We start from the raw sequence: 14974 nt of genomic DNA, 5'->3' as shown, positions 1-14974 counted from the left end.
GGATAAGGGGACGGGGTGGAGGTGAGGGACAAGGGTGGGGGGTCAGGGTGGAGGTGGAGGGCCGGAGTGGAGGACAGGGGTGGGGGTGGGCAGCTGTAGAATGCACAAGGTCAGCACTGGCTGGGAAATGCTCCTGGCTCCCAGGCTGGGGATTAGTGGGATAAAGGGAGGCAGATCCCACCGGCTTAGTTCATTCTTTACAGTCACTGACCTGGCCAGAGGCCAGAGCAAGAGACAAGAAATGGACTCCAGTGCCTCCTGGTACTGTGAGACCCCAGGAACAACATGGCTTCCCAGTTCTACTCTGCAGGCCAAGAGTTGGTGCTTGTTGGCAGAGCTACTGGGAAGAATCTAGAATATGCAAGTTAGAGGCTAGAGGACTGCTACCTGGCCTGGGATACAAGGATTCCTGGGGAGTGGCCAAGATGGAAGGGAAGGTTCACCACATGCTCCAGAAACCTCGGGTCCTACATCCTGCTGCTGTTGATGTTAAAGATCGTGATGGAATCTGCATTTTTCCCTATTGTCTAGTACTAGAAACTTGAACTGCCCAGTTCAGCAGCCACTAGCTACACATTGATGGACACTCGAAACTAGTCCAGGTGACAGTGTGCTATATGTAGGAAATAGATTTGGATGACAATGAGGGCAGGCATGAATTATCGATCTAATAGTTCTTATATTGATTAGACACAAAAATACTTACATTCTGGATATATTGACTTTAACAAAGCATAATGTGAAAATTAATTATACCTGTTTCTTTTTAAGTGTTCCAATGTGGCCACTGGAAAGATTTAAACTACATATGTGATTCATAATACTTACATGATGTCACAGAATGAGGAGTGATGCTCCACATCCAGTCACCTCAATAGTGTTCAGACTTAACCAGCTCATTGACAACTTCAGGGACTCTGCACATGCTCTTCCTGCTGCCTGGTCTTACCTACCCCTGCCCCAATTTTATGTAGCCCAGGCTGGCCTGGAGCTCACTATGTACACCAGGCTAGGCTAGAATTCACAGAAATCTGCCTGCCTCTGCCTCCCGATTAAAGGTATGCACACCATGCCCAGCTTCCTGACCATAATTATCACATGGTTACTCCCTCACTTGACCCCAGTCACCTCCTCAGAGAGGTTCCCCTTTAACCACCGAGCTAACATGACTATTTGCTGTGTACCCCAATTCTCGGGGGGCCTCTTATCCCACTTGATGATCTTTATAGTGCCTCTCACTCTTTGAGGTCAAAATTCACTGGCGGAGCTTTCTAGATGAGCAGATGGGACAGGCGGAGGCTGAGCCTGGTTTCTGTGCCTCTTCACAACACTTGTATATGTAAGCTGACCCTCTGCATTGTATAAGGCTGAGGGTCAGAAAAGTCAAGTAACTGACCAAGGCCACACAGCAGGCGTGGGGCTGGGAATCCTCGCCAGCTGGCTTTGAGCCTCTGCCCCTAGTCTTGTGGGCAACATGGTGCGGAGCAGCCGACAAAGCAGAGAGACTTAACTCGCCAAATTCTAACACTGAGGCTGAGAAGCCCAGTGGGGAGGGGAATCTACCCAGCTGACCCCAGAGGGTGGACTGAAGAAGTGCAGAGGGAAACTGAGGCAATTGCTTCCCCCCCCCCGAGTGGGGTATGCACCTTGGGGTTGAGGGGATGGGGCTTACCAGCCTGGGTCTGGTGGTCTGAGGCCATGGTGGACTCTCTGGCAAGAGGTAACCTGAAAGACATGGGAAACCACGTGGAGACCTTGCTGGTCCTCAGCTCTGAGCTGCCACAGGACATCGGGGCCACATTGGTGCAGGTCTGGGCCCTCTTCTCTTTCAGCTGGCTTCATATTGTTCTAGAACCAGCCTCCTAGCCTCCATCCTCACCTTCACTTTCACGGGTTGCCACATGGAGGTCAGCAGACCTAGTCCCACCCCAACCTCCACCTTGGCACAGGTATTTCTCAAGGAAAATAAAAGCACGGGGCCTACACAACCCCCTCACTGGCCTTGACTGGCCATGATGCAGTCTCAGTGTGAGAACAGAAAACATTCCTGTGCCCCTCTCCAGACACCCCCAGTCTGCTCCCAGAGAATCCCCTCCAGCCCCTAGTACCCAGAATTCCCCTCTCCGCTGTGGTCTTCCTCCCCCACCACTACGCTCCTGTCATGGAGTCATGTTGGCCAGGAGCCATCTAGGATGGTAGAAGCCAGACCCTCCAGGCTATGACACCTGGGAACTGTGGGTCAGCATCGCATTTCCTATGGAGGAGGGTCTGGCCAGCGAGCTTGTGTGTCCCTGGGGTCCTCAGGGAACGTGCCTCCACCTCACAGATCACAACTGGCCATCCTCCCAAAGCAATGAAACTCGAGACTCTCTTCTTTGAGCCTCCCTTACACAGCCAGGTCATCGAGTACTTGGACTAAAGGTGTCGGAGCTCAGCTGGGCCATTTCGAGTGCTGGCTACCATCCAGCAGCTCAAATACCCCCTCCAATGCCACCCTCTCTCTGCACCTGTTTCCTGCTGTGTAGACCGGGAAGGCAATGTGGCTCTGCATCCTGTCTATGAACCGACTTCGAGGAGTCCATACAACTTTGTGCACCTGGCAAAACCCTGAAACACACTCTGTGCCCAGGAAGGGGCAGCAGCATGATCAGGGCTGTTTCCAGTGGGCTTTAATAATAGCCAGACCACTGCGTGCTGAGGACAGCTAGAGGTGAGTCCTACCCACCAGTGTTCCCCAAGGCTGGCCCAAGGGGGCCATAATGACAGGGAATGAAGAAGCAGACTCAGTAAACTAGACAAGGTCAAGGGGGGGCCACCTCTGGTACAAAGACTCGGTGGCATCTTCCTTCATAGTTACGGCAGAACAAGGGTGCTGAGAAGCGGTTTGATATTAATAAGGAGCCCTGCCCAGGCAGCTGCTGTCACTAGGCCCTGTGCCAGTCCACTCAACTATGCTGTTCCCTGATCCCACAGCAGAGGGACTTTGATGGTCCCTCTCCCTATTTAACAGAGGGGAAAACTGAGGCCGAGTGCTAAAGTCTGCCCCAGGTCTCCCATGCTTTCCCACAGAGATGAGAGAACAGAAAAAGACAAGGAAAGCAACAGAGGCTTCTTACCAGATTCCCAACCCCCAAGAGTGCCGTGAAGCCCAGCAGTGGGAGGCAGCATTTATACCTTCCCCAGGAGGGCTGGTGCCAAGATGGATGATAGCTGCATCCCCTCAAAAGACAGGGTGAGAATGCGGGCCAAGCCCACACCAAAGCCCAGCTCAGGAAATGCCCACACAATAATGTCATTAGCTTTCAAATTCAGCTGTGCCAGGGTATCAGGCGGCCAGGCAAGGAGATGCCCACTTTGCATGTGTCAGCCCTCTGGCTTCCAGGATGGGGCCATGCCAGGTTCACTGGTGTGGCTGTCAGGCCCTGGGGCCCAGCAGACAGAGGCCTTCTCAGCAGCCCTGGGGAAAACAGGCAGAGGAGGGCCTTTGGGCATTCCTTCATCCATTCACCCATTCACCCATCCACTTGTCCAAATACCCATACAACAATCCCCCCCCCCACCCACCCACCCATCTACCATCAACCCATGCACTCACCATCCACTTACCCACCCATCCATTCATCCATCTGACTACCAACCTATCCATCCTCCTAGCTATCCATCTGACTATTCACCTACCCATCTGTCTAGCCAGCCACCAGTTCTCCCATCCATTCCCCATCCATCGATCCATCCATCCAACCATCCATCCATCCATCCATCCTACCTATCTATCCCCCATCTACCCATCCATCCATCCACACATTCAACTGTCTATCAACTCACCATTCATTCATTCATCCATACATACACCTATTTATCTGTTCCTCCATCCATTCATTCACTGGGTGCCAGTTCTGTTCTGGGTCAGTGTTGGGGTCCTCCTGCCCTAGTCTGAGTCATCCTCTAGGATGAGAAGTTGGAAAGCAGGGCTTAGGAGAATGCTCAGGAGCCCATGTGTTTCATTTAAAGCAGCCAGAAATTGGATCAACAATTCAAGCAACATGAGATGAGGAAGGCCAAGTGTACAGGGGCCTGACTGAGGAGAGTGAACTCCCTGAGGGCGGCCTGCTAGTCCACACCTGCTGTCACACCTGCTGTCACACCTGCTGCCCCACACCTCTGTCATACCTCCTGTCACACCTGTCACACCTGCTGTCACACCTATGTCACACCTGCTGTCACACCTTCTATCCTCAGGTCGGGTATTTACAATCCTGAGTCCTGATTGTTGAAGGCTCTCAGATCTCTACCTGGCCCATCAACGCACTAGACTCTTGTTCCTCTAGAGTGCATGTCTTCCTGCAGCCCAGGCCCCATATTCACTCTGAATCCATAGTTAAGCACGAGAGAGGGAACAGTACTGGTGCTGGGACAGCAGGTCCTGAATAGCACATTCCCTGTCTTCTTTCCCATCCTCTTAACAGCCACACAAGTACACAGATACACAGCACTTAGCATATACAAACTCTGTGCATGCCCAGCACACCACACACACATGCATGCATGTCTCGGCTCCCTGTCCACACTGTTTCTCACTTGTCCCCACACAACACTCTATTCTTGAATTTTCTGCCCATACATAAGCATTGTGAGACCATACATGCTAGTTTTGCAGATTGCTTAGTGTGGCATCCTCAAAGCCCAAGGCCTGGTACATACCTATTGCTATAAGCCAGGTGGCTTTAAAGCAAAGACACTTGGTGTGTAAAAGGGATAGCCGCTGTGGGAATCAACATGACTCAAAAACATTGCTCAAAAATTACATGTGGATGGGTCCAGGGATGTAGCTCAGTTGGTAGAGTGCTTGCGTAGAGCCCTAGTTTCACTCGCTAGCACTGCATAAGCAGGTGGTGCAAGCCTGTAATCCCAGTACTCCAGAGGTAGAGACAGGACTATCAGAAGTTCAAGGTCATCCTTGGCTACATAGCAAATCTGAGGCCAGCTTGGGATACATGAAGGTCTGTCTTTAAATTTGTCACTATTACCATTGCCCTTGGTTGCCCACTGTGGCTAGATGGTAAGACTCTATTGCTGAAGACACAATACACTTTGGTTGCAGGACACAGAGAGATCAAGCTGGAACTGACCCAGAAACTTCTTCCTGGCCAGCTTTCATAGTGTCAGAGGTGCCACGCAGTCCACTGGATGAGAAAAGTCATCAGTGGACTTGCCTATTGCCCCGCATGCTCAATACCGACCTCTCAGGTAATAAGTGCCCATGGGTTCAATAGTGGCATGGCTGTTATAGGGGTAACCCAGTGCTTTCCGATTGGATTCAAGGCCTGTTCCACAGGAGGACTCATGTCTGATACTATAAATGTAGAATTTGGTGACTGCTGGAGGAGGGGGAGTCATTTTCTTCAGGTGTGCCCATGGGAGTTTGCCCATTGTCCTGGCTAGCTTTTATTGTCAGCCAGACACCAGCTAGTGTCACCCGGTTAGAGGAAACCTCAACTGAGGAATTTCCTCCCTCAGATTAGCCTGTGGGCATGTCTGTGGGGTGTTTTCTCCATTGCTAATAGATGTAGAAGGGCCAGCCCACTGTGCGTGGTGCTGTCCCTAAGCAAGTAAGCCTAGGCTGTATAAGAAAGGTAGCTGAGTGATCCAGAGAGCAAGCCAGTCAGCATCCTCCTCCACAGGTTCTGCTCCAAGCTCCTGCCCCACCTTCCTCAGCAGTGGACTGTGACCTGGAAGTGTGAGTGAACTGAAAGCCTCTCCTCCCCTAAGTTGCTTTTGGTGAGGCTGTTTCATCACCACAACAGAAAGGGAACAAGTAGGGCACTCACAGTACAGAGAATAGCCCACACCCCTATGCATGCAGCAGAGCTAACTGGACCCAGTAGATGATGAGGGAGAAGGAAGAAGAGGAGAAAGAAGAGGGGGAGGAGGGGGAGGAGGAGGAAGAGGAGGGGGAAACAATATACCTGTGAGATTGATACATCACCTACAGAGAAGACCTGTAAGTCTTCTTTCATTAGAATCATTAGAGCTGTAATTTTCACTAGCTGCAATTCACACTGCATTCTTCCCCCAGGCCTGTAGGATCCTATCACCCACACTGTCTTTCACACTCCTGATTGCCTCCTGCGATAAGCCATCATGTCTCACTATAGAAAACATCCACATCTCAACTTTGAGCAAGACTTCCTGGAGTCAGGTGTAACACAGAAATTGTTGAAGGTGGAAGACAACAAGGAAAAGGAGGAAGAGGAAGAAGGGAAAGTGAAGAAGGAAGACAAGAAGGAGGAGGAACAAGAGAAGGAGGAGAAGAAGCAGGAACTGGAGGAGGAAGAGGAGGAGGAGATGGAAGAGGAGGAGGAAGAAAAGGAGGAGGAAGAAGAGGAGGAGGAAGACAAGGATGATGAGGAGGAAGAAGATGAGAAGGAAGAAGATGAGGATGAAGAGGAGGAGGATGATGGGGAGGAAGAAGAGGAGGAGGAGGAGGAAGAGGAGGAAGAGGAGGAGGAGGAAGAGGAGGAAGAGGAGGAGGAGGAAGAGGAGGAGGAAAGGGCGGGGAGGAACCCAGATTCCTCTTCTGTGATGTTCCCTGAGCCCTATATGTAAAGGTTGCATTGTGGGTGTGTCACATAGGCCTGGGCACCTCACAGATACTTATTCTCTGTATTTTAACCAGCTGTGGAACTTGTAATGGTCTCCATCTGTTGCAGAAAGAAGCTTCTTTGATGAGTGGTGAGAGCTACACTTGTCTGTAAATACAAGGATACATATTATAGTGAGAAATTACATTTGTTTAAGAAGTTGCAGAAGGAGGTTATTCTCTAGAGCCTATTTGTACTTCAGACATGTGGACTTGGCCATGTTTACAGTACCATGCATGAATTCCCTCCTACTGAGCAAATCTTAAGTCCAATTAGACAGCTACTGATTACCCCCAAGTAACAGTACTACTACTACCCCAAGAGAGTTTGCTGGGCTGGCCAACATGGTTCATAGGCTTTACAGGTGGGGAGGACTAAGGATTGGTTTTCTCCCTTGGCAACTGGCATAGTATCTTCTGGTACTATGAGAGCTAGGCTTTGGAGAGGAGGACAAAATTCTTACCTTCTACATAGTGTGTGAGCTTAAGGGTAAAGAACTCTCCACTCAGATCCCTTTTAATCCTCCCAACCCCACAGGTAAGTGACTGTACTTATGGATCATCCCATTTCATAGAAGAAAAAGCTGAGGCTCAGAGAGATCAGGCAACTTGCCCAAGGTTGAACAGCAGTAAACAGTAGAGTCAGGTTTCTGCTTGACCCATCCCCAGCTCCCTGGAGGGCCTTTGACCTATGGTCTCATTAAGTTAAATTTTCAATCATCTTTAAGGAAGGTGTAATTGATTAGTATCTCCTGTAACAAATGAGAAAGCGAAGGTTCAAAGAGACTGAATGACATGCCCATAATTCCAAGTCAGGAAGCAGGACTGGAACCCGACTTCATTTTGACTTCAAGGTATATACTCTGGATCTTTAGACTGTGAGGTCACCCATAAAAATCTGAGGATTAAGATCAAGTCCTCCCCTTCTCCAGGCCTCAGTTTCCCTATCCTAAATGAAGTCTGTGGCCCCTGTGTTGTTTGCTTTGTTCTTATTCAGGAAGAGGTCAGAGTGGGAGAGTCGGGCCCTGTAGTGTTCCTCTCCCTGTTTATGCAGATATGCAAACTGAGGCTCAGACTTTCCTTCCCCAAATTCGCCCAGCCAAGAAGTGGTAAAGTCAGGATTTGAACTTGGAACTCAGGTTTATCGGCTCCAAAGGCTTTGTCTTACACCCCAGCTTCTTTTTTTAATTGCATCTATTAGTTTTATTTTATGTGTATGAGTGTATTACCTGCATGTATATAAGTGCACCCATGTCGTGCAATACCCACAGAGGTCAGAAGATGTCAGAATTCCTGGAACTGGAGTTACAGACAGTTGTTAGCCACCATGTGGGTGCTGGGAACCAAACCCAGATCCTCTGCAAGAGCAGCTAGTGCTCTTAACCGCTGAACTATCCCTCCAGCCCTGTATGGGGACCCCATAAAGGGTCATGCGAGTGAATGTGGGAGTTGTAGAAAATTTGGCAACAGTAAAAGTTTTCTGAACACCAAACAACCAAATATCAGTTCAAAATGAACACGTGGTGAGTCTGAGGCATTTCTGTCGGTGCTCACTGCAGCCTTGATTCTGAGCACACAGTACACTGCACAGTAGCCACACCATGCCACGTCACACCATGTCACACCATGCCACACAATGCCACACCACATCACAGCACAGGCTGCCTGAAATGCCCTAGCTCGGGTTCGTGACTACGGCATGGGGGTGTTCTTAGTGTGCATACTCTGTTTTCGGCTCTTATGAAACACAGTGGTTTAACTATAGCAAACAAAGCCTTTCCATGTTTTCCTGCCTTTCATCACCATGTACCAGATTAGCATCCTTTCAGGTTGAACTCTGTCAAAATGGTCCATTTTAAAAATTATTGTTTGAGTTGCTGGTGTGAGTTTCGTTAACGAAAGAACATTCAATGAACTTTGGCTTGGGACCAGGACAGAAGTTCCAGCAATTTCTGAAGTGGCTCAAAACACACTTCATTGTGTTCTGCATATTGATGCAAAACAGCATTCTCAGAGTGATAATAGAATCAGAATAATGATCTGATTGACTAAAAGTTGTTAAAGATGCTCTGAGTCCTGTGTTATCAAATATTCAGGCAAGAATTAATTCATTATGTAAAAATAAGCACATCCATCTCATTAAAATTAGCAGCTTTGCTTCCATGAATAAATTGTAAAATTACACATATATGAAAAATTACTTTTAAAATTCTTTATTTTTTATATATTTCCTTATAGGTTTTTATGTACCCATATACCCGGGGTCACATAAATAAGTCTCAGGTGAAAAGGGGTCACAAGTGGGAAACCTTTAAGAAGCCCAGGCTGATACCACCGCCTCCTCTCACCTCACCTACAGAAGTTTCCTTCTCCTTCTCGCTGGAGGAAGGGGGTGTCTAAGTATCTAGTGCCTGGCTACTGTAGAATTCATGTCGGTCCCTTCTCAGAGGAGCTAGCCTAGGGGTCTCAGCCACAGGGATGCTCTGTGGCCTCAGCTCTGAAAACAGCCATCACAGTCATGCCTGGACTAAACACTGTTTTCAGAGTCTTGCACATTTCCTTCTTTTAAAATCTGTCATTCCGAGGATGTGCTGGGACAGACCCTCCCAGGCCTGGTCCTTTCTCTGTATTCAGTCAGTCACTTGATATCTACCCACCCCTCTCTATGTCCCTGCTGAGGACAGGGTGGGAATAAATGCACTTCACCATCCAGTGCCGCTCAGGCTGACAGGTTCCTAGGTTCCCAGAGCCTTTTGCTTTGGTGTGATTCCCTTGTGTAGAAAATGAACCCAGTGCCAACTGGCCACCTCTGCAACCTCAGGGCCTGCACAGGCTCTGCTCATAGTAGGTCCTCAGAAAATGAGTGTTGACTGACTTAAAGAGGTGCTACCAGAAGGAGACTGAAAGACTAGAACTCTAGGCCGGGTCATTTATTTGGGATTCCGGCATGTGACAGGTGGTACAGTCTAGGCCGCTGTGTGCAGTGTATTTGTGAGCAGTTATCACCAGGGCTTCCTGACATCAGGTCACATGACATTCAAGTCAAAAATCTTGACCCATGGCAGTTCTAAGTGGAACCTTTTTAAAATATTTTATTTATTATTTTTATTTTATGTGTATGAGTGTATTGCCTGCACACACTGCATACATGGTGTGTAAGTGCACCCATGTCATGCAATGCCCTCGGAGGTCAGAAGAGGGCATCAGATCTCCTGGAACTGTAGTTAGGATGGTTGTTAGCTGCCATGTGGGTGCTGGGAATCAAACCCAGATCTTCTACAAGAGCAGTCAGTGTTCTTAACTGCTGAGCCATCTCTCCATCCCCTCAAGTGGAACTTTTTAAGGCTCTCTCAGGTGCTGCTGAGATGGTGGCCTGGCACCATGGTGGCCCAACACCTTGTGGAATCACAATCTACCCAAATCACTGAACACCTGCCTATAGCCCATCTCCTGCTGAACAGGGCCATATGCATCAGAAGGAGAAACCAGCCTCTGCTGCTTTAAGCCACCAAGAATCAGGGGCTGTTTTGTCACTGCAGATAGCTTGACCAATGCAGGGAAGGAAGGGCTCCATAAAGCAGCAGGTCTAGGTAAAACAGCAGTCAAGGCATCTCTTATCCAACAGACGGGAATTCCAAAGGACACTTGCTGGTGACAGCTATTTGAGACAGCCACCTTAGTCTCTCGAAATAAAATTAACAATATAAACCACCAACATGTAGGCTTTTAAAATAAATCATTAAGAGGCCCTTATTCTAACTGTAGTGTAAATAATGACATGATAGAATGTTTCAATGTATAAGGGTGAAGAACTCTCCACTCAGATCTCTGAGTCAACAAATCTGCAGGGGTGGGGTGGAGGGGTGGGGGTAGAGGGATGGGTTAGGAGAGAAGGGTATATTGGTTTCAATTGGTAAGTGATGTATACCGACTTCTTCCTACCCTAGGCAGAAGTACCTGTCCCAATACCAGAAGACATTGCCAGGGTGCCAGGATTTTACAGTTACTAAACTCTTCAGTTACAGGCACCAGGGTCCCCAGGGCTTTGTGTCGGTAACAGAATCTAGAGGGCGGCCTCCTCATCATCATCAAAAAGAGACCACAAGGAGGAAGATGATGGACGCTCACATCACACATGCTCTCCTCAGCTCTTTCTGCCAAGTAGAAACAGCAGGGAGAGGTTAAGTGATTGGGCCAAAGGCACATAGTACGTGATAAAGGCTGGGAAGGAACCAGTCCAACTCAGACCTGCCACCTCCTCCCCTAGACCATTCCACCCACCTCTCAGTGAACCAAACCTTATCCCTCTTAGCTAAGGAGGCTCCCACCTCACCCTCCCTCATGCTCTGTGCCTGAGGGAGACCAAATCTGGGCCTGGGCTGGAGCTAGGAGTGTTCTTAGAGTTAGATGGCTGAGCCCATCTGAACTCTGCCTCTCCCTGGCTCTGTGACCTCAGCAACTGGCTCGTCCTTTCTGAGCACCCACAGGGTCATAGTACTCAACTGGGTCATACATGGAAGGCCCCTTGCAGAAAACAGAGAGGGTTGTAAGACTGAAGCTCTGGGCAGAGTGGTCTGGACATCACTGAGCACTGAGGCTACCCTGTAACCAGCGTCCCCTTGAGCCTCGCTTCTAGAATGTAAGCTGAGGGACTGCTTAGCCTAAGCAAGGTGGGCATGTTGGCCCATGAGGCCTTGCCTAATGCCCACTACCCAGAGACCTGTGATGGGTCATCGGGATGTGTCAGAGTCCAACCTCATCCTGGAGTTTGGCCCATAGTATGTGCTCACGGCACAGGGAGTGCAGGTGCGGCTGCCTCAGGGGCGTTGCGAGGGTCGCATGGCATCAGGAATGTTGACAGCGGGCTTCTCATAGCCTAGGAACCCTGGTCATCCGTGGAAAGGCTGTGATGCTTGGGGCAGTGCACTCCAGCTCTCTGAGCTGTTTCCCTGCAAAGGAGAATCATTTCTGCCAGGGTGTGACTCAGGTGGTGTTGGAGTGGTACTGTCAGCCTTTGGAGCCCCACGCCCTGGCGGCTTGCTTTCCTCTGTGTCTGTCCTGTGTAGACCCAGGAAGGAAAGTTCTAGGGTCCATATGGAGGTTCAAGTCTCAGACCCTGGAGAAAGCCCCCTTCTATAAACCGTGCTCGTTCATCTGAGAAGCAGGAACCATCTCCCCACTACCTCCTAGGACCCAGTGAGCTGCATTCTGTCAGGCCCGTAGCCCTGGATGGGGCCAGCAAGGGCCGGCTTAGAAAGCAGAATGTGGAAGAAGAGGTAGGTGGGAGGCTCCCACCCCATGGGGGTCACCCTGCCTTTCCCCTGCTGCCTAGTTAGATACCTCCTGACCTACCCTAGCCTGAGGACCCCCAGCATCCCATATACCCCAAAACAAAAAGTCAAGGTGGTTTCTCAGCTAGGTGTTTTATTTTGTTTTATTTTTGTCTGTCTGTCTGTCTGTGTCTGTCTGCCTGTCCTGTTTAAGACTACGCTTCAGTAGCCCACGATGACCTCAAACTGCATATGTAGCTGAGGATGACCTTGAGCTTCTGATCATCCTGCCTCTGCCTCCTTTGGAGTGCTGGTATCACAGACATGTATTACCATAATGTCTGGTTTATGTGGTGCTGGGGATCTACCCTAGGGCTTCCTGCATGCCAGGTAAGCACTCTACCAACAAGCCATGCCCCCAGCTCCCATTTTATTAAGTTTGTGAGTTGGAATCCTCAAAATTGCCACATTCCAGGGCTGGAGAGAAGACCAGCAGCTAAGAGTACATGCTGTCCTTGAAAAGGACCCAAGTTTGATTCCCAGCACACACACAATTACCTGTAACTCCCGCTTCAGAGAATCCAGTACCCTCTCCTGGCCTCTGTGAGTACCTCCACTCATCACATTTACACACACACACACACACAATCTAAAATAAGATATTTTTTTTTGGCTTTTTGAGACAGGGTCTCCTTGTAGCCCCAGCTGTCCTAGAACTCACTATATTCCTCGAACTATGGCCTCGAACTCACAAAGATCCACCTGCCTCTGCCTCCCAAGTGCTGGGATTAAAGGCGTGCGCCACCACACTCAGCGATAAATCTTTTTTTTTTTTTTAACTAGCACATTCGCAAGCCAAGTGTGGTTGTACATTTTTTAATCCCAGCATTCAGGAGGAAGAGACAGGTGGATCTCTGTGAGATTGAGGCAAGCCAGCCTGATCTACATAGAAAGTTCCAGACCAGCTGGAGCTACAGGGAAACCCTGCCTCAAAAAAAAAAAAAAAAGCCACGTTCTATCAGGCCTTCCCAGGTACAGCCCCCCTCCTGTCCCTGGTCTCCACACACCAGCTATATCAGTCACTGGAGAGGCTGTGGGTGACTGAGATAAGACTCCAGTGCCAGGACAAAGCTGGGAGTCTAACACAGGTGGACTTCTGCAGGTGAGAGCTCTGAGCTGGTCCAGGAGCAAACCTGCCCAAAGTCAGCTATCAGCAGCTACCACCCCCTACCCTGTTCCACCCACTCAGGCAGAAGAGACCCATTAGTGTCTGGCACTGCCCAGTTTCCCCAGGTAACCACTAATGTTCCTATGAAGCTCTGGAGCTCAGGGTGGTCACAGTAATGGGCTGGGGCGGGGCCAGGCACAGTCAAGGTAGTGCAAGGCCTCCATCTGACCTCAGTGTACTATTAACATCCTACTAACCCTAACCCTACCATGACCAACCCTCCTCAAACACTCCATGGCTCCAACTCCATGGTGGTCAGAAAAGCCCTGGGTGTCCTGACCCTTCGTTTCCTTGGCACCCCACCCTCTAACTACATTCCAGGCTTCATTCCAGGCTGACTCCCCATCACCCACCCATAGGCCTACCTGCTCAGGGCCTCCAGGCCTATTCTCTTTTGTCTGGAGTGTTCTCAAAGTCACTTTCATCTTGGCTAAAATGTCACCTCTTCAGAGCAGGGCCCCTACTCCACCACTGACTCTCTGCACTCCGCTTATCCTCCTCAGATGCAGCTTCCCAAAGGATAGTGCAACTCTGTGTGGCTGTGTATTCTTGCTCCCATGGAAGGCTGGATGCTGGGCCCCAAACAGGGCATGGCACTTGTCATATAAATGAATGACAGCAAGATCAGTTGACTGATAGGGAGATCCAGGGAAAATGATGAGAGAAAGGGCAGGAGAAAGACAAGGATGAGTGGGAAGACAGGTGACCTGATGGATGGGAGGATGAAGGATGGATGGATGGATGATAGATGATGGATGGATGGATGGAAGTATGGATGATGGATGATGGATGGAAGGATTAGATAGATACATAGATAGATACATAGATAGATACATAGATACATAGATAGATAGATAGATGGATTGATGGATGATGGATGGATGGATGGAAGGAAGGATGGATAGATGAATGATGGATGAAAAGATGGATGATGGATGGATGGATGGAAGGAAGGATGGATAGATGAATGATGGATGAAAAGATGGATGATGGATGGATGGATGGAAGGAAGGATGGATAGATGAATGATGGATGAAAAGATGGATGATGGATGGATAATGGATGAATGGATGAAAGGATGGATGATGGATGGATGGGTGGAAGGATAGATGATGGATGATGGCTAGATGGATGGGAGGATGGATGATGGATGGATGATGGAAGGATGGATGATGGGTGAATGGGTGGATGATGGATGGATGAGTAGATGATAGATGAATGGTGGATGAATGGATAATGGATGGATGGGTGGGTGGATGGATGGATGATGATAGATGGCTAGCAAGGATGAATGAATCAGTAGAAAGAAAATATTGAAAAGATAGATAAGTAGATGAGTGAATGGATGAATGGGTGGATGAATAGATTGGTGGACAGGTAGATGGATGAGTGGACAGATGGGTGGGTAGGTGGATGAATGGATGGGTGGACAAATGGGTGGGTGAGTAGATGGATGGGAAGATGGGTGGGTGAGTGGGTGCGGATTTGGGTGGTGGGTGCGGATTTGGGTGGTGTGTGGGGATTTGGGTGGGTGGATGACAGATAGGTGGGTGGATGGATGAATGAGTAAATGGGTAAATGGATGGATGGACAAATGAATGGGTGGATGACAGATGGACAGATGGATGGACAGCTCTTCAGATGGAGGCACTGGCAGCAGAAGCAAGCTTCACAGGTGAACGTAGCCTCAGACGAAAGGACTGGACCAGGGCACAGGTGCACCCTCAGCCCCAACTTGGGGTCCTAGCCCCTCCTTAGCCTCACTCCTCCCACAGCCCAGGAAGATGGAGAAAGCGCCACGGCAGGTGGGGACTGGGCTTTATTGAGCAGGTGTGG

General features: G+C 49.4%; 1 protein-coding gene across 1 annotated transcript in view; it reads right to left on the bottom strand.

Moving 5' to 3' along the window:
* The window catches only part of Crybb2 (crystallin beta B2), a 9220-nt gene extending 7520 nt beyond the window's left edge, over positions 1-1700 (bottom strand). The window contains 1 exon segment of the mRNA XM_008849015.1: positions 1647-1700. Within this exon segment, the coding sequence (XP_008847237.1) occupies positions 1647-1700 (54 nt within the window).
* Between the last annotated feature and the right edge of the window lie 13274 nt (positions 1701-14974).

Source organism: Nannospalax galili, unplaced genomic scaffold, assembly GCF_000622305.1.
Source record: "Nannospalax galili isolate Female #2095 unplaced genomic scaffold, S.galili_v1.0 scaffold103, whole genome shotgun sequence".
In the NCBI taxonomy this organism is placed as follows: Eukaryota; Metazoa; Chordata; class Mammalia; order Rodentia; family Spalacidae; genus Nannospalax; species Nannospalax galili.
This window is presented reverse-complemented; position numbering and strand designations above follow the sequence as displayed.